Source organism: Polistes dominula, unplaced genomic scaffold, assembly GCF_049000335.1.
Source record: "Polistes dominula isolate Pdom_NZ unplaced genomic scaffold, Pdom_raw_medaka contig_77, whole genome shotgun sequence".
Lineage (NCBI taxonomy): Eukaryota > Metazoa > Arthropoda > Insecta > Hymenoptera > Vespidae > Polistes > Polistes dominula.
This window is the reverse complement of record NW_028301152.1, coordinates 6,225,656-6,246,220: the sequence shown is the minus strand read 5'-3', so window position 1 is coordinate 6,246,220 and position 20,565 is coordinate 6,225,656. Positions and strand designations below refer to the sequence as shown.

Genomic DNA, 20,565 nt, shown 5'->3' with positions numbered 1-20,565 from the left:
CCCCCCCCCAAAATATTATTCTAATAATAAGTTTATTTTTGTTATCATTATCGGCCAATTTAATCGACGGATTTTCAGTAGATCTTTTCTAAGATGTAAAACGTTGTACGTAATCGTTATCCTGAATAGCATTCGCGAGAATTTACATGAATGTCTTTCTCGTAAAAGATGGCTATTCTGGTGTAACGAGCACCTATCTAGAAATCAATATAGAGAAATAAAGAGAGAGAGAGAGAGAGAGAGAGATCGCGATAGAGGGCGATTCGTTGTTAGTAGCGACGGCAGTGGTGGAGGTGGTGTTGCTGGTGCTGCTATCGTAAAAGCATCCCCCATGCAGGTCGTCGAACAGCCGTCAAAAGCGAGACGCGTACGGTTTCGCGGCCACATTGGCAAAGAGAGATGTCATAACCGTTGAAAAGTCGGATATCTCGGACGTAATTTTTCTTTACCCTAATTCTTGATCCTGTCCTCGTTCTATTCACCCTATTTTCGTTTCTTACGTTCTTCAATTGAATCTTTCCCTTTACCTGCCTATCTCCTTTCTCTACCTCCCCCTTACTCCTTCTCTCTCTCTCTCCTATTTATCTATCTATCCTACCTACGTATCTTTCCATCTCGCTCGTTCGCTCGCTTGCCTCGTCGTTCAACCCCCAATGGTGAATCAATAATTAAAGTGACAAAGTGTGGTGATTGCGCGATCGTGTTAGTTCAAGATGTCGGTTAAGGTGAGTCCTGAAGGATCTTTAACACTCGTAACGAACTTCATCGAAGTCAACATTTTCCTCGAAAAATCTTTCTTATCTTTTGGTCATGTCAAAGGAATGGACGAGTCGACTCTATCGAATAAGTTTATACAATCGTTTTTTTTTCAATCTTGTATATTACCTGATATTGGTTCGACGTTTTATACATTTTATCTATTTCTATTTATTTTCTTAGAGTCGATATGGTTTTATTCTTTTTCAAGGTTCGCGCGCTTTTACTTAGATAATGTGTCAGTTCGATTATGCTTTTATGAGTCTTCGAATAAAGATACTCTCGTAGAGGATATTACATCTTTTCGTATGACAATATCCATGGATTGTTTTTCTGTTTCTTAATTTTCATCATTTTTACATTATTTTTCTTCTGTAAATAATAAAATGCTTACGTAACAAATAGTGACTCGGTATGTGTATATACATATATGCTTTTCTCGCAGGCATTGAAAATCATGAACATATGTTCGAGAGTATTTGTTGGTATATATATTGACAAATCTGTTGTTACTTTTAAATTATTGATTTTGTCAATTGTATGCAAACATATAAGTTTATAGGGATATTAAAGAAAGTTTATATTCAGAAAATTATTATTTACACTCACACGGACGAATTTATAAAATTAAACTTTAAGAATAAGTAATGTATTATTTTTTAATGTTCGTAATTTTTTTTTTATATAAATTGTCTTAAAATATTAAAGGTACCATTACTTGTGTTCTAATCAAACGAAGACTTTATATGTCGTTTCGTGCCTCGATCGCATTAACTTCGACAATCGTATTAAATAATGCCCTACATCACTATTCAAGTGACTACACAAAGTAGTCACGTTTAAATTCATTTTATTACTAGACGCAAATGGTCTAATTTGCGGCACGTCAATTTCTTCAAACAGATAAATATGTATGTGTATAGAAGTTTCTTTTCTTCTTCAATCTGTCAAATGTTTATGTACAAATTAGCGGATTTAAAATATCTTACTATTCAATAGAATATTTCGCCTATTCAACGTTAAAATTTCATAAACCTTCGTGAAATCCAATTTCTCGTTATTTGATTCTTCCTTTACAAAAAGAACGTCTTATTTATTATCATCAATTTATTTGACTCATTTAAGTTATTCTAAAACAGTAGATATAACGTTACGCATCTCGAACGTTATCGATTAGCGTCATTATTTCAATGCTCCCACTTTTTTTTCTCTCTCTCTCTCTCTCCCTATCTATCTCTTTCTCCCTGCCTCTTTCTTTACCATTCGTAAATTTAATTGAATTTAAGAGGAACGTACGAAATATACTTGATAGCATAAATACATATATCAAAGTACAAAATACCGTAATGACATTAACGGGTGCCACAAGTGTCCGTTTCCTGCTTGCTGCAAAATACTTGCATACATATGTGCACGTATGTATACAAATATAGGCTAGAAGGAAGAAAATAGCGGGTGGTTTTATACGCATATATTTAATGCACTAACCCACGCAAGCAATGAAGACACGCGTGCTCTTTTGCGGCGCGTGCGCGACTGCATTGAATCTCGCGCTCGCACGCACGCGATGTGCGTGTTCGTCGTTCGATGCTCGTCACACAGTTGTCGTTTAAACATCGAGCGCGTTAGCTTCTATACATTTTCGGTCCTAGATACGGTCGGTCAGTTTGTCGATTGTAAACGTTAAACTATTTTCGCGGGCATTTGAAAACAAAATGTAGTAAAGTGTTCGTTTGGTCGTTTGTGTCTTCTGTAAAACTCGTTTGTTATTTTCTTCAATATTATCGATTTATCATCAACATCGTGTTTGATTCATTCTAGTTTTATTATGATGTGCACCGATTTCTGTAACTAAAAGGTTCTTATTACATTACGAATTTAATTAGAACATTTAGATCATCGTGCACATGGTAAAAGGTTATCAGTTTTTGCCAATTCGAAAGTTATTTTTTGTTCGATATTTTTTTTTTCTAAAATAGCTTATACAATTTTAGGAAACTTTTTTCGATGTAATTATTTATTTATCGAGTCTTAAAACAAAATATTGCTTAGTTTTACATTTTTTTTTATTAAAAAGTTATAATTAAAGATTTCATTTTGATCTCTTTTATCTTCATCTATGTACTACGCGAGCAGAATGTTTTACGATAGAGTACTTTTCGAAACAACAGTTTCAAATTTAAATTTAGTCATTAATCGCAGATATTTCGTTCAAGATAGCATCCGTTATATTTAACAAACAATTATTAAAACGAAATGAACCAAGTATCATTTGAAGGACTTGAAAAGGCAGAGGTTAAACATTACAAACGATAAGCTCATATTCGTTTAAATATTATTAATTAAATTTATGAAAGATTTTCTTTTTAGAACAAATTAAGAATCGCTCGATTGAATTCTTCAAGAGAGATAGCACTCAAATCATATATTTTATTTAGAATAATATTTGATATGATTATAAAAAAATATACATAGAAAAATTGCATTGAAAAGAACACAAGCTTAAATTTTATCTAGAGATCTCGATAAGAATAAGATTTATAGTAAGAACGATAAGATAATCATAGTAATGCGATTTCTTATGCATTGCATTATCCTCTATTTAATTCGATGTTGTTTTTCTGTAACATCAATACTTGATATCATTAGATATAATTTTTATTTACTATCTATTTTAACAGTGTCCATGGGCGACGGGCGATAACGAGTCGCGTATCGACCATTCGAATGAGTTCTTGCAAAATTAATTTTGCTTAAGCGTAGAGCGTTGCTTCGAGATAACACGTTTATAAGTAAAATCAAAGTTTAATATTAAAAGGTCTTATACTCTTTTCACCGATACAAAGATTCTTGTTAGATAAAAAGTTTTACGAGATTATCAATATAAATATAGAGAGGGTAAACTTGTATATTTTTAGAGTATAAGGATATGCGTGAAAAATTACAGTAAAAATACATATATGATACATACACATATCCAATTCGTTACTTTGCTTGCGAAGAGGTACATCTCTGTTGTTTGATATTTTTTTTTTAATCATATTTACTATTTTTTTTTGTAACACATAAAACTGTGTCATGGTTCATTCGTTTGTTTAGTCGACGCTGACAATGTAACTACGTCGAGAATATATTCAACCAAGCACATCGTAGAATACTATCACGTCTAATAGAAAATTGTCTTCGTAATTATCTCTGTTGTATTCTAGTGTATTTCCTATAGCGACAGCTCTTTTGTTTTATTTTATTGTTCAATCAATCGTTGTGAAATAGTTTTTTTGATGCATATTTAAACAAGGTAAAATTGATTTTTTGAAAAAATAAAACATGAAATATCGTATATTATTATATTCTGATTTTATATACGTACGTTCATAAATGTATAAGTTTACGTATTTAAATACATATTGGTTAATTATTTTCATACATATGAGTAGAAAGAATACTTTTTAGAGCGGTTCAAAATAATTTCTACATACGAATAAAAAAGAAATAATTCATCGAAATAGCGAGGGCTTTTAGTGAAGCTTACGTACTGATGATACGATATTATGTATATATTACCACTAAATTATGGAAACCATTGCTTTTTTAAAAATATCTAGGCATTTTTGAAAAAGCATACATAACGAATTTTGTTATATACTCTTCAACAAATTATTTTATTAAATAATTCAATAAAATATAAATTCACGAGAGCCAAGTAGCTTAAATGTGAGATTAACATTTGATCCTTTTTTTTACAATAATGCTAATTATCTTTTTCTGTATTTAGAAAACTAATGTTATGTTAGTTTTGCTGTTTTATCGGATCTATTTTACGGATCAAAATTTAATTTTATACTTTAACTACTTGCCCCTTGTAAATTTATATATTACCTAATTGGTGTATTTAATTCTGCTTTCTTTCATATTGAAATAGGTTAATATAATTATTTCATGGTTTAGTTAGCTATTTCGCGAATTAACGTATTTTACGAAGTACTTAATGCTAATATATTATAATACTTATTATATTATATTTCTTTATAGAATTATATACATTATAAAATATATTTATCTTTTTATAGATTGAATAAGATGATAGATAAACTTATCATGCTCTCGAATCGGTACTTGATTTGAATTATAAAGTGTTTTTTAATGAACTTTGCTATATAGTATAATACTTGAACAATGAACAATACAGAAAAGTACGACGCGTCCCATAGGGTACTTCGAGCTCGTACATGTTACAGCAGATACAGAGATTTATATTTTTAGACTACGTTTAAATTAGATCAAGTCGCTGTAAATTCGGCGTTTTCGTGAACTGCCAAAAGCCCAAACGCCGTATGTGGTTTAACTACATAATCGGTATCTTCGTCGGCATCATCGTGTTTTTTTAACAGCTTATAAACATTCATAAAAAAATAAGGAACAAATTTGAAATGTTCTTACCTTCATTCAACTGATCATGTTCGTATGGCAAATAAATTCCATTTTATAAGTTATTTGCTTTTCTGTTTCTTTATTTTTTTATGATTTCTATTACTCTTCGTCAAAAATTAATTGTACTAGCATTTCTCAACCTGAATTAATGAAGAAGTAATATTTATTCACGAAACGATTGAATCGTATTTTTGTATCTTTCTCTATTTTTACTCAGCAAAGTGTTTTGTGTCTCGAGTTTACATTAGTAGAAGTATTGAGAAATCTCAAACGTATTATTTCTAATAACGATCGTTCTATTTTAAGATGGAACTACGGATTTTGCGCTTATCTCTGTTCACAGGATTTGCGTTCATCATCAAAGATGAAGTACTAAAGCTCTGAAAGAACATCTTTATATTTTTTCTACCATTAAAATCTTTCTATTGAATCTCAAGTACTTTTCATTTATTTTCTTTTTATTTATTTGTTTTTTAAATTTTCAAGTATTTACGCGGTAGTTTACTAATACGAAGTCGCCCTGTATAAAAGTTATTTTTTTTATGGAATTAAATATTCGGTTAGCATGGAACCGAAGAATCGTCGATTACGTTGTGTACTTACGTATTTAAATTCTTTTAGATGACGAGGTATAAACAAGCTGAGTTCGAGGACGAGGATAGCAGCAGCATTGGCTCTGTGGCATTAAATAGTGAAGGCATCAGTACTTCAGCCACTCACATTAGGTATTATTCGGTAAGTTTGGTGATAATAAAAATGATTATTGTATGATACATATATATATACTGAAGATACTCGCAAGAGAGAGAGAATACTGTAAGAGATCATAGAATATAAATTGGACGTTAACAAAAATAGTGAAGTTTTAAAACATTGTTTTTATTATAAATTACAATTTAGCATCGAATTAAAAATGGATATTGAATAATTTATATGCTGTGAAAATGATGTAATCGCTCTTTCTATATTCTTCGTTCTATATTTGTCGATTTCATCATGGAAGAAGAAAACATTAAAATGATAAAGGCCAAGCCAGCGAATTCTTAATATTTTTTTGCGATCGAATTATTATAAAATTTGATTATATATAATTCAGTATTTCTTATCTTGTTTCTTAATTATTTGTTTATCGATATGTAGGGTACAACATTATGGAGAGCAAGAAATACCTTAGAAAAATGTCTTTTTATAATATGTACTTGTCTGCTATTGATGGTAACGGTACTGTCAATAGTAATCAGCGGTAAAAGCGGCTGGAACAAAGGACAATACGTACACCTTGGATTTCACGATGAAAGTAAGATATTATTATTATTATTATTATTATTATTTTTATTATTATTAGAAAATTTTGATTGTGTTCAATTAGTGTATGAGAGAAAACTTGTATTTTCTTCTTCAATGAATACATTTCTATTAAATAAACGTGATCTAACATTACGTAAATAAGAAAGAAATTTATAATGAATTGATTGGTTTATTATTCTTCGAAATGATAGATTCTAATTAATTTATATAATATAGATGCTAGTTATTGTCTCACGGAACACTGCGTAACAGTAGCGGCGACGATTATAAACAGTATAGATCATTCCGTGAAACCATGCGACGATTTTTACGAGTATGCCTGTGGCGGTTGGATAAAAAAAAATCCTATGCCAGATGGGAAAAGCACATGGGGAATATTTGGAAATATGGAGCAGCAAAATCAACTTGTGATTAAAAACGTTCTCGGTAATTTAACTTCAACATTAAATTTATCGATTAATATGACCGAGTATAGTAAAGTAAATATTATTTGCTAACGAATTCAATTTTTTAGAGAAGCCTTTTAGCGAAATGAAATCTAAAGCTGAGAGAAAAGCTAAGAATTATTATCTGTCTTGTATGGACGCTAATGAAACCGTCGAGGCTTATGGAGCTCAACCTTTGCTTGATCTTTTGGATACTATCGGCGGTTGGAATATTTCTGGGAACTTTAGCATCGAACGTTGGTCTTTACAGAATAGTATGCATATATTACAAAATGTTTATAACATGGGCGGATTGTTTTCTTGGGCGGTAAACGAGGATGATCGTAATAGTAGCAGATACATTATTCAGGTAGCATTATATAAGATGATTGACGAGAAACATTCGTTTTTATAATTTGTTTATATTGAACAATTTTTTCTTTGCTTTTTTTTTCTTATTTTAAAGATTGATCAAGGTGGACTCACTTTACCAACGGCTGATAATTATTTGAATGTTACCGAGCATGGTAAAGTATTGTCGGCTTACTTAGAGTACATGACGAAGGTACGTAATCGTTCTTGTAAATACAATAAAAGATGTTTTGACCAAATTCAATAAAGATATTTGTTTGCAGATAGGCGTATTACTTGGAGGAGAGGAGAATTCGACGAGACGACAGATGCAAGATGTGATAGCTTTTGAGACAAGATTGGCGAATATTACGACGCCTCAGGAGGAACGTCGAGATGAGGAGAAGCTTTATCATTTAATGTCGTTGAGCGACTTACAACGCAAAGCAAATTTCGTGAGTAAGATTTTTTAGCTTGATAACGTAGAGCTTCAAAATCTAATGGCGAACGTATATACTGCGTCAGATGTCATGGGTGGACTTCTTCCAAAACGCCACGCGTATAGTCAACAAGAAGATTAATAGCAAAGCGATGATCGTTAATTTTGCCCCTGACTATTTCGCTAAATTGACGGACCTGGTGCACGAATACAATAAAACGAATGAAAAAAAAATGTACGTATATGAAGACTTCTTTTCTAAATGTTATTTTATCCGAACATTGATTAGAAAGTTTGCATAAGAGCTTAAAAAAATTAATCCAAGGAAAAATACGCTGTTAAAATACACGATTAGCAAAAGCTTAGCTGAACATTATTCAAAAAAGGGGGAACGCGATTCGAGACATACTACTTTTTGTATTGCCATCCTTCTCTACCTTTTTTTTCCGCAGAATACTGAATAACTATCTGGTTTGGCAGACCGTGAGGTCCCTGACGGTGTTTCTTTCGAAGCCATTTCGCGATGCTTACAAGGTCCTGAGGAAGGCTCTTGTCGGTTCAGAAGGAAGGGAAGAGCAATGGCGCTATTGTGTTACTGATACAAATACTCAGATGGGATTTGCGGTTGGAGCTATGTTCGTTAGGGAAGTGTTTCATGGGAAAAGCAAACCTATGGTTCGTTTTCATCAAATGCGATTACTATTATTATAATTATAAATGATGTGATTATATAAATTATATATAAACGAAGCAATTTTCTAAATCACGAAAAAAGTTATTTAAAAATTGAAGCAATCGGTAAACAACTTCAATGATGAATTTTAGGCAGAACAAATGATCGATGAAATACGTCGAGCATTTACAAAGAATTTGAAAAATCTTCAATGGATGGATGCAGAAACAAGGAAGGCAGCAGAGGAAAAGGCTAATGCGATTACCGATATGATCGGTTTTCCAGATTTTATTTTGAACCCTAGTGATCTTGATGAGCGATATAGGGATCTATTAATTAAACCAAACGAATACTTCCAAAATAACATAAGAGTGAGCAAGTACACATTAAAAAAGGCTCTCGAAAAACTTGATCAAACTGTAAATAAAACTGCTTGGATTATGTCCCCATCGATGGTGAATGCTTATTACACCCCAACGAAAAATCAAATAGTATTTCCCGCTGGAATTCTTCAGAGTCCTTTTTACGACATGCAAAATACTGATAGCCTTAATTATGGTGGTATTGGTGTTGTAATGGGTCATGAACTCACTCATGCTTTCGATGATCAAGGTGAACATTTATTTTAATTGATTATATCAATTGTACATTTAAAGCACTTTTATTAGGTGTAGCAGTTAATTCGATGCCTTTGTAATAAATTTAAATTTATTTATAAAGTAATAATAAAGTAATATTAAATTAAAAATTTCAGGTAGAGAATACGACTTACATGGTAATCTGAATAGATGGTGGAACAACGATACAATAGAGAGGTTCAATAATAGAACGGAATGCTTTGTAGAGCAGTACAATATGTATGAGGTGCAAGGTCGCCACGTGAATGGACGTCAAACTTTAGGTAATTTTTGATACTTACGGATACTTATCGTTTGTATGAAACATAAAATGTTTTCGCGTATTATATATTATCAAATATATATACATATCACATGTTTTTGCTTTTTTTTTATTTTTAGGAGAAAACATTGCTGACAATGGTGGACTTAAGGCAGCGTATCACGCTTATTTAGCAACAGTTAAAAACGAAAAGGAACAATTGCCATTACCTGGTCTCAACCTAACGCATCGTCAATTGTTTTTTATCAATTTCGCCCAGGTAAGAAACGAATAATTTTCGAGAATATGCTCGTACATGAATTACTATCATCGTGAGCGTATAGTTTGAGTAATTTCCAATATGGCGTTTGAATTACATTTACTTATTTTATTTTATTGTTCCACCATTACATCTCCATGGCTTACAATATATTAAACAATATATATTACTTTAGATTGGAAAGATCTTACAAAAAAATTTTATAAAGAATAATTGTATTTTAATATAATATATATAAGTAAATTATTTTTTCGGTCACTATATTTAAAATGTTTTCAATCAGTTTCAATCAATTACAATTTTGTCTACAGGTGTGGTGTTCTGCTGAAACTTCTGAGTTGACAGCCCTTCAAATTGAAAAGGATTCTCATTGTCCACCGAAATATAGAGTGATAGGTCCTCTGTCAAACATGGCTGAGTTTTCAACTGAGTTCAATTGCCCTGTAGGTTCAAGAATGAATCCGGAATCGAAATGCGAGGTTTGGTAACGTATTGGAGTTAGAAGCGGTTTAACATCTATCTTGTTTGATGGAATATCCTTGTTGTATGTAACACCGTGCGAATAGATCGTCGAACTTCCTTTTAGAAAAATCTCTTTAAATGTCAGTCGACGAAGAATTCGTCTTAACGTGAATTCAATGAACTTGTGAGTTACTAGTATCACCGTCAGAATCATCGATAATAAGGCCGATCGTTCTTTTTTTCCAAAAGTTTTCAACGAGAAAGTTACGAGCGGTCTCGAAAGAAACGTTAAAAATAACGGAAAATTTTATGATCTTAAAATATATGTAAATATGCATCTTGAAACGTATACAGTGAATCACAAGAGTATTCGTCTCCGCTCCCACGGTAAATTGGAAATAATTAATGTTTACTTATGTAATGTAAACTTTCAAAATTCCTTTGCATAGAAACATATTTTAGGATATTAATTACAGAATACGTTTTATTGTTAGAAAAATATAATTTTACTACATAAAACATAATAAAAAAAGAATTATTATGTTTTTAATTAATATTTGGTTAACTTTTTCTAGCATTTTATAAGCTATAATAAAATGCTCTTTTGCATATCAATTTAAAAGTTAAATTATCCAAAAATATTTATCTGTGCATAATAATTTAGAAATATTGTATTACAAGAAAATATTGATTGTTTTAAATTGACAGTGGGGGTACGAATACTCTTGTAACTCCTTGTATATATTTATCTATGTATGTACGTCAGTACAAATGGATGACGAACAATGAGCTTGGCTCTGTTTATACGGCTTACAATAATTATCTGTATTTGAAGATGGTTACTACTATTTCCATGCGAATTAAATTCGTCCAATAGTATTCCGATCCTTTTGAATCGTTGATTGGCTACAAGGAGATAAGACGATCGAATGCCTAATAAGTAACTGTTGATTAGTCGAAAGTCGACGAATTATAATAATAACAATAATAATAATAATAATAATAATAATAATTTTTTTCCGCAAAGTGTCTTGCGACTAATCGATTCAACGATTCGAATGTATCGAGTAGTATTCATGTAATATTGGTTCTTTGCGAATTTCATTATGGACTCGAGATAGTTTAAAAACTTGAGATAGTTGAAAATTGGCTTAGAACCACTTTAACGAATTATTAGCTCTTTTTAATTGGATTATGTTTGAGAATTGCATTGTTAGCTCGAATATTTCTCAAACATTTTACTTATCAATGCATTTTCGTCCACGGTTCATCGAGATCAACGATCGAGATGAAATCAATCCAAGAAGGTTTATCAAACGAAAACAGATCCTTTTTCACTTTTATACTTGAAATAATTCTCGGTGCATTACAACACTCGACAAATGGACTTTTTAAATTCTACTGTTTTACAAATGAAATTATTTTTAATATTGTTATATTTTTACTATGTATCGCGTATACTACTTGCGTGATCTTTTGTGGCTTTTACAATCGTGTACATTTTATTTATTTTGGTTATTTCTTTTCTTCTTTCACTTTTCTTCAATGAAGAATATTGATTAATTTTTGTTTGAGATACGCTTGCTCTCGATTAGACCCAACGATCGATGTTGTCGATGGACCGAGGAAGAGACATACCATTATGGTGCCATAATTTTGGCAGGCAGGATCTAGTATTATATTTAAGAAATTTATTTTATGTATAAAGCTAAGAATACTTATCTAATATAAAGTATAAGATCGAGGTTAGACAATTTGGTGATATTGGAAGAATTTGGAGATTAACATCGTAAAGAGATTATAGATACATTTGAAAGAAAAAAAAATATTTTTCATGTATTATTCAAGCGTTTTCATTATAAAGGTATATTTCGATATACGGCGTTTGAACGAATCAAATATACGATTTTTTCATGCGTAAAATATGAATGATTGCAAGTCAAAGTAGACAAGAAATAACAAAATAGTATGTTTATCAATGATAACGCATTTTTTCTTCGTAGCAAAAAAATCGATTTAATGTCTACACGAAAAAAAAAATATTATTTTATCAATTCGAAGTAAACTATGAAGAAATCGTTGTTCGTCACAAATTATCTCATCGTTAGACAAGAATTAAAAAGTAGGATGCATTATGAAGAGAACAAGTAACAATGATCATAAGATCGATCAATTTTTCATAGATTTGTTCCAAATAAGTAGTTCCTTTACTGTTATTTTCTTCAAATAGTATTTTTTCGCAATCGATTAATAGAGAAAAGAGAACTATAACATGCGGAAGTTGTTTAAGAAATAAATTATTTTATATTGCGAGAAGTTAGAATTATCCGTAAGCAGATCGAATTGCGAGAGAGTTGATAAGACAGTATTAATACAGTACCTAACGATAAATCCATAGGCGATAGGTGGTGTTTATAGTGAACAACAATAATCGATTACGTGGTAGCCAAATTGAACAAATGATAACTGTAAACAATAAAAAAAAGAAGCTATAATCAAACAGTATGATGATACTTCTTGGCTCGTCCACGATTATCGGTTGGTGCATATTTGGTATGGTGGTTGATACATTACTGGATGAAAGATGATAGTTACTAAATAGTAAATTATTCTATTTGAGCAGCGATGATCACTTATCTAATATTCGGTGCAGATTGTATGTATGATCAGCGACATAACTTACAAATACGTTAGCAGGATGTCAAGGATATTTTTATGCTTAATTAATTATCGTTGATTCTAGTCGGTAAAAAAGGTCACTAAAAGTTATGTATACATACATGCATATACACACATTTACTTTCAGCCATATTTGTACATTGCCATACAAGTTTTAAAAAAGAAATAAAAATATTAACTTATGTCTAATTTTGTTTGAAGTATATAAATTATAATAAAAAAACATCCATCCGCATCACGCCATAAATGGAAGAAAATGGCACGATGATACTATCGGTAATGTAGAACATTTGTTATCGATAATATTTATTAACTTATTGTATTGAAGAATGTTACTTTTAAAAAATTAGACTTTAATTAGACTTCAATTATATGTTCTTAAAAGTTACTATATTTATATTTCTATTAGTTAACATTTTGTTTAAATATATGTATGTATGTCCTTATATAAAACATTTTTCTACTTTTGCTTGATTAATTTACTTTATCTTTAAAAATGGCTATGATATGTAAACATTGAGAAAAATGTCCAAAAATTTAAATAAATATTATCTATTAATAAATCATTTACGTTTTTCTTATCGACTTTGTATCGATATAGAGGAGAGCGCGAGATAGAATAACCGTCGATAATGCGAAGATTTTCTACGACTGGTCTTTCGTGAAAAAGATATCTTTTCTTTCGTGATAAGAGTTCGTTTTGTTCGTCGATGTCGATAAAAGATAGAATATCGAGGGATTGAAATTTTCCGATCAGTAACACATGAAATTTTTCTTTGTGATCGTATTTGCCATTTGTAAAAAATATTTTCACCAACGCATATTAATGCACTAAACACAGTAGCAATTGAAAGTATTAAAAATACGACACGTATATGACCATATTCTACTGCACGAAAATCAGTCCATTCAGATTGTCCTAAAGTGTTGTCCCATTCTCTTTTGAGCCATTTCTTTTCAAGGTAATCTAATATACCGACCGAACGAAGACGGATTAAGCTACAACATAATACAAAGGTATGTATACACTTATATATACCTTAATACAAAGGTAACACTTTACCTTTAGTTGTTTTTAAATATTATTTTTAAAGGGTTCAATTAATGAAGTTAATGAATAAAAATCAAAATGAATTTTTATAAATATTTAAAAGAAAAAATAAACGAGTAAAAAAAGAAAGGTAAATATAAAAAAGACAACTCACTATAAATCGATGACTTTTCTATATTCCGAAGATCTGGCGTGTTGAAAAGCTAGTTTTAAGCTCCAATATTCTTGAGGTAATCGTACATAGCGACATTGGTTTATTACTGGTTGATAAATTGATAGAAAAATGTCTGGACCTTCTAAATAAACAAAACCAGGATTACAAAGTTTTGAGCTGATAGTATGTATGTCCATTGTATCAGGACAATTCTTGTTCACTAGATTTTTCCATTCCGGCAATAATTCCTCATTTCTTATGCCGTCCTATAATGTAAATAAAACAAATTTTGTTATATCTTTCTTTCTCACATTTAACATCTATTTATGTATATAAGTACCACTGTGAAATGAATATAAGCACCACTATCATTCCTCACACATAGAATATGAGTACGTTTGTTGGCAATATCTTCTAAACTGGTAATTGGTACGGACGTTATTCCGATCGTTAGATACGAAGTTAGAGTACTACTAAATCCACAAAATAATAACATTCCCATGATTAAAAACGACAGGATTATTAAACGTAACGACCAACATGATGGAATTTTTTGACAACCTTTTTTTTTATTAGAATAAAGAAAACATATCAATGGCAGAAAAATATTGTAGAAAAACATCGATTTTGAAAACAATATATAAAATTTGATATTATACCTTGACCGCTTATACCACCTAAAACGTAAAGAAAGACGAATGAAAGAGATGAGAATTCATTGTCGCATTCAACGTAAAATCTGTAGACGGTTTTTCTCAATGCATAAATTCCCATAATGATAAATACGATAAATATAATAAATAATCCTATTATTCTCCATAGATCGTAACTGAAAATTCTAACGTACCACCACGTTGAAACGCTTGTACCTTCGGATTGCACGAATAGAGCATAACTGTGGATAACCAATACTTCATAAGAACTTTCAATTTTTTTCCACAATATATTATCAAATTAAAAAGAAATTAATGTTAATAATAATCGCATAACATTAGTTGCTTTTATAAGAATAAAAGGGCATATGTATACGTTACTTATGAATTTATTTTTATTTCGACTTACTAGTTGGTCGTGATTGGAACGCTGTAAGTGTAATAACTGGAGGTGTAGGAGTAAATCACCGTAGTTTCCAAGAGTGCGTGAGCTCGACCATTCATCAGCGTCCAGCCAGCAGACGGTCCCGCTCTACGGTAAATCGTCCTGTATTTTCGAGGAAGAAACACTTTTATTACGGTGTGAGCGCACCCAACGGTGTTAGCACTTTTCTTTCTCTCTTTTCGTCTTTCACGAAGCGTGATACTATACTTATACCTGTCTAGACGAATGAATCATGCAAGTATTTTGACCCAACACTCCACGTCTGGGTGGTACGCGGAAAATTGGGCAGATTCTACGTACGGATAGGTTGTCGTGTCAGTTTGACCCCCTCACTCTCTCTCTCTCTTTCTCTCTCTATCTCTCTCTATGCAAATTGTGAATGAAAACGACAAGAAGAGTAACAGGTAAAAAATGTGAAAGGCGTGACCAGACGAATAGATTTCTATGAGATTACGTGCTGACAATGATAACAACAAGGTCTTAACAATTAAAGAAAAATGGGCGTGAATGAAGTAAAGTTATCCAAGTTACGAAAGAATCGAAACGAATAATACGATTTTAATCGACTTGAATTAGCAGAAAACAAAAAGAAAACTTATTTCTTCTAGTTGCCAACCAATTTAATACCGAATTCGTAATGAAGGGGTTTATATACGAACGTGAATTTTAAGGTTTCTTCCAAAGTCGTCCAGACGTCCCCTATGAATCCTGTAACTCTGCTCTGATTTGAATTTATTATGATGTACGGATTCATCTGAAAATGAGAGGGCTAGTCGACAAGTAGTTCCTTTTCCATTTTCATTCGATTCACTTAAGAAATTGTTTTCGATCACTCACGTAATCGGAAACCACCGTGATCGATTTCATGGTCAAGTCCTTGACGAAATCGACGCTACACAACAGTCCGTTGTTCGATTTCAATGTTTCCAGTGGTACGAAGTTATTTGCTATCCGATCCCATCTCCAAATGCGACCTGGACTTTTCTTTAAAATTCTGCTCTCTTCTTGATTGTTTAAAAGGCGTAAACAAGTTTCTGCTTGGATCATAAGAAATAATGACTGAAAAAGATAGATTAAACGAAAAGTTCAAATAATTGTTTTTTTTTCTTTCTAATAATGATAATTTGCAACAGCAAGAATTTACATACCGTGAAGTAAATGAAAACCATCTTCATGGTGGTTCGAGCTCGAATGGTGTGACTTTGAACGTCACTGTGGGTACCTTCATTATGGGTAAATCCTTTAGCCTTCCGAAGAGGCTTTAATTTTTAATCACCGACTACGCGTACATTCTAACGTCTTAATGAGAATAATTGACAACCTAGCCTGTAGGATATTAGAAGTGACAAGGATTGTCGTACCTTCCAATTAATTATTCATGTACAAAGGATCAGGCAGGTAAGATGAATCAAATATTTTAACGAAGATATTGATTTATCGGTAAGATATGCAATGAATATTTAATCGGTTAATCAATAAATTTTTATTGGACTTCAATTCAATCGTATGATTTGTTATATTCAATTTTATATTACCAGTTATTAAAATAAAAATATGCTTGAATGATCGAATAAGAAAGTCAAAGTAGATTTGTAGTTAACTATGCGTAAAGAGATAATATGCTGAACTTGCTCCTCTTTCATGCTTATTTTAAGTGAACTCACTCCCTCTTTTCACTTATATACAATTATAAGAAATGATAAAAAAATAATAACGCATCATCGACGCATATTTTATTTTCGATAATCGAGTTCATGTGAACTCTCGTATTTATGCGCAACACGTTTTTTTCATCCTCTAATATCGAGGTCAGTGTGCTACATAGGAAAAACTTCGATGAAATATTATAAATTGAAAATATTATTTAAACATTTAATCGGGGTAACAGCGCTCGAAGATATTATAATGGTATTTTTTATAATCATTTATTGTATATCGATGATATGATCTAGACATTTGTTACAGAAAAGGTAAGAAATGGAATTTGAATTTGTTTGATCACTCGACTGAAGAATGTAATTTCAACAAAAATATATTGTTTATTTCCATGTATTTGCACTGTTCGGCATAAACAACACAGTTGCAAGAGTACCATTGCGAATGTCAGGGTCGGCGAGCCGGCCATTCTCTCATTTGCTCGATTATTATTTTAAAAAAACCGTATATACGATATATTTTAATACATATACGTCATCATAACGCTTTTATTTGTATTTTATCGAGTATTCAAGATCACAATAAATCTTACGATACGCATATTGTATAAACGTGTACATAATGACATATCTATTCTTATAATTGTATCATTTCGAGTAATTTGTTTTTGTATGCCTTCACTTTATATATTTGGTCGTATAAGTTTTACATATTTTCTACTGATCCTATTAAGTAACTACATAAGTACAAAAAGATTCCGTATGCATGTAACGTGGTACTCCTAACCAGGTTTGTAAATATGAAATTGGAATTTGCTCATAAATGGTCCTAGCTGTCAATGTAGTTATCGTCAAACTGCATCATTGGTGCTATTTCCTTGTTGACATCTCAGACAAAGATTTTCATACAATAGCATGCTTTGTAATAGCGTTGTACATGTCGAATATTATGCTTAGAAATTACGATTTATGGACAGCATTGATTTTATGTTACCATTTGAAAAAAAATGCTGCAGAATTGCATCAATGCTTTTTAAGCTTTGCGCAAAAAACGACCAAAATATAAAAAAAGTAACACAAAGTGATTTTATTTTAAAATAATACGACATCACACACTGTTAGGAAATACTTAACATGTGTACTTACAGATTTGGCTCCGTCCGATTACTACTTATTTGCATCGCTGGGACATGCATTTGTTGAGCAATGCTTCACTTCTTACGAAAATGATTCGATGATCCTCAAAAAAGCAACAGTTTTTTTGGCATAAGGTTGAAAAGTGGTGAAATGGTGTAGATACTTGACTATGAATTTCCTGTCAATGAGGTAGGATTTAAGGATAACTGTGTACATATATACGAAAAGTTCACAAGAATAACGGTGACTAATAATTCGTTATTTTCTATTTTTTTTTGTTATTATCTTCTTTTTTAAGTTATCTCACTATCAGATTGTTTAATGTTTATCCTACTTGAAACATACATTCCCAAATCATATTAAATTTCTAATATGATTCAGGTATTATACTTAAAATTGTTTTGATTAACACGTTATCAGAGTGTTTTTAAATAATAAAATACATTTCTTAATTTACAAATAAATAAGTTAGTTGTTAAATCTACTAATTTGTCATATTTAAAAGTATGAAATTTATTTAATACATTTCTGCTGTCTTGAATCTCTTTTCGAAACTCATGCATAAGCAATTCCATATTTTTTTTGCAGTGGTACAATTATGATAATATTTAAAAAAGAAGCTGATCCAAGAAGCAAAGAATACGAGTACCGTTTAGGTGCGTTTCGTTCCAAGATCCTGCAGACCTTCAATACAACGACTTTTTCCACGAAACCATAAAATCGCTTAATCTTCGAGTATCCAAGTTATGGATGGTTATAAACGGTTTCGTGACCACGAATTCACGATACTGTTACAGAAAATGAAGGGGATAAAAGATAGGTGAGTGAGAATCTCATCGATCGACCAAACATTAATTTTTATTAAACGATATAATTTTATGCGATATAATTTTATGCGATATTATTATTATGGGTAGTATAGAGGAAACATTGTACGATGGTGATCACAGTCGTTTATTCTGCAACATGGTAATTAATATTGATATGAAATATTGAAAAAGAATATGCTTAATAATTTTTTTTTATAATTTATAAAGTTTTTTCAACAATAAGGACAGGAAGATGAAGCTATGTGTAAAAGTCTTTGAACTGATTATGCTTTGAAAAAAAAGTGTGTTAAAACTAGGGAAGAACGAAGATAGAAGACAAAAGTGAGGAAAAGATCGGAAATGTAAATGAACCGGTTGGTTTCAGGATTCTGTACGTATCGTATTTGTGCATCTTTGTTCGCTTGACTCCATCGAGATTTCTTCCCGAAAGAATATGCAGCATACCCTTGTAAAAGGAGGAAAGAATTGGCGATTTCGCCGTTTAGAATATAATATATGTTGGACTGGTGTGCATCTTTTAGAGAATGCGAACCAATGCGCGAGATTTGAATCGCTTTGAAAGTCGATTTGGCTTTCAAACGTCACGAGAAGAAGTCGATGGCCTATCTTGGTCTTTCGGTCTTCGCTCCTTTTTTTTCTATCTCTTTCTCTTCGACATGCGTAGTCCTATCTGTCCGATCGGCGGGACGACGGCTTTGAGCGTGCCCTCGATTCTGTGAGCTATAAAAATTCGATCGAAATTCTTCTGGGGACTCTCGAGAGATCGTGCATCAAATTGCACGCGCATCCGACGGTGCACGTGCGCCGTCGAACAGGCGATGTCGTCGAATTTCAAATTTCTTATTTTCTTTTTCTTTCCCCCTCCTCCCCCCACCCAACCCCACACTCCGTCTCCTCTCTCACATTTTTCTTTTTTTTTACACGTCATCGTGCAGAAGCAGCTCGATCATTTTGGCAGACCTGTGTGAATTTCATTTTGACGTAGAAGTATATATACATACATGTTTAATATATGGAATATTCCATATGCCAACTCAACCTACTGTGAAAATGGACATTTTTGATTTGGCTCAAATTTCATTATCTTTGTGTATTCCGTAAAAAGAAAAGTTTCATGATTTTTTTCGAATTATTTTTATAAAGACGTTCACTAGATATGAATTTTTGACAATTTTAATAGTTTATTTCTGAAAGCTTATAATTTTTTTTATAAATATATCAATGTAAATGTTGTTTGTTTCCAAAATTGTGATTTATAATAAATCTTTTATCACATTCATACAAAAAATTATCAGAAAATTATTTACTAGACTTTGTTTTTTTAAATTTTGAGATTAAAATTCTTTTTTTTTTTCATTTTCAGAAATGCTATTTCCTATTTAACAAAATTAACATAATTTAAATATTAATAATTTTAATAAAAGAGATAACAATTTTTTCCTTCTTTATCGTATTTATTTCTCGTTTATATTGTAAACTTATTTCTTATAAAATTAAGGATGTACAAAAATGAAGAAAATAAAGAGAAGATGAAGTAGAAGGAGAAGGAGAAGAATAAGCAAAGAGATTCGTCATTAACAGCAATGTGCTCTGCACGTGGGAGCGAATGTCGGTTGATTTGTCGTTGATCATCGATTGTCGATTGGCGTCGATGCTCTTGTTTAGAAAAAAAAGATTCGAACTCAATAGGAAGATAGAAAAGAGAGAGAAAGAGAAAAGAAAGAAAGAGAAAGAGCACTCTTTAACAGGCGATGATGATCGCCACGAAGGATCGCGTAGCGCGTGGTGGGAGGTAGCTGAAGGAGGTGACGGGCTGGAGGGTGCAAGAAGAGGTGATGGTAGTGGCGATGGTGATGGCAAGAAGGAAGGGATCAAAGAGTGGGGGGCAACGAGCCATAGGCGTCAGTCGTGCCGACAACGGCGGCAACGGGTAGACGCACAGCCCCGCTACATGTGA

The 20,565-nt window shown here is 31.7% G+C and overlaps 2 protein-coding genes across 3 annotated transcripts; one reads left to right on the top strand and one right to left on the bottom strand.

The window, feature by feature from the left end:
* The first annotated feature begins 278 nt into the window (after positions 1-278).
* Nep3 (M13 family metallopeptidase neprilysin 3) lies at positions 279-12,872 on the top strand. Of its 2 annotated transcripts, none has more exons than XM_015316889.2 (13): positions 279-725; positions 5,809-5,922; positions 6,328-6,484; positions 6,712-6,921; positions 7,010-7,290; positions 7,387-7,485; positions 7,556-7,726; positions 7,797-7,945; positions 8,163-8,385; positions 8,536-8,995; positions 9,138-9,284; positions 9,403-9,542; positions 9,854-12,872. In XM_015316889.2, the coding sequence occupies exons 1-13, from the start codon at positions 714-716 to the stop codon at positions 10,028-10,030; spliced, it is 2,340 nt and encodes a 779-aa protein (XP_015172375.1). In that variant the 5' UTR covers positions 279-713; the 3' UTR covers positions 10,031-12,872. The 2 variants fall into 2 exon arrangements, with proteins under 2 accessions (XP_015172375.1, XP_015172376.1); XM_015316890.2 differs by lacking the exon at positions 279-725 and adding an exon at positions 2,352-2,614.
* On the bottom strand, positions 11,505-16,034 carry LOC107064230 (ionotropic receptor coreceptor Ir76b). The gene is made up of 7 exons (XM_089177948.1): positions 15,824-16,034; positions 15,200-15,740; positions 14,951-15,088; positions 14,548-14,783; positions 14,229-14,449; positions 13,889-14,154; positions 11,505-13,682 (listed from the first exon to the last, which is right to left on the bottom strand). The coding sequence occupies exons 3-7, from the start codon at positions 15,043-15,045 to the stop codon at positions 13,262-13,264; spliced, it is 1,239 nt and encodes a 412-aa protein (XP_089034074.1). The 5' UTR covers positions 15,046-15,088; positions 15,200-15,740; positions 15,824-16,034; the 3' UTR covers positions 11,505-13,261.
* Between the last annotated feature and the right edge of the window lie 4,531 nt (positions 16,035-20,565).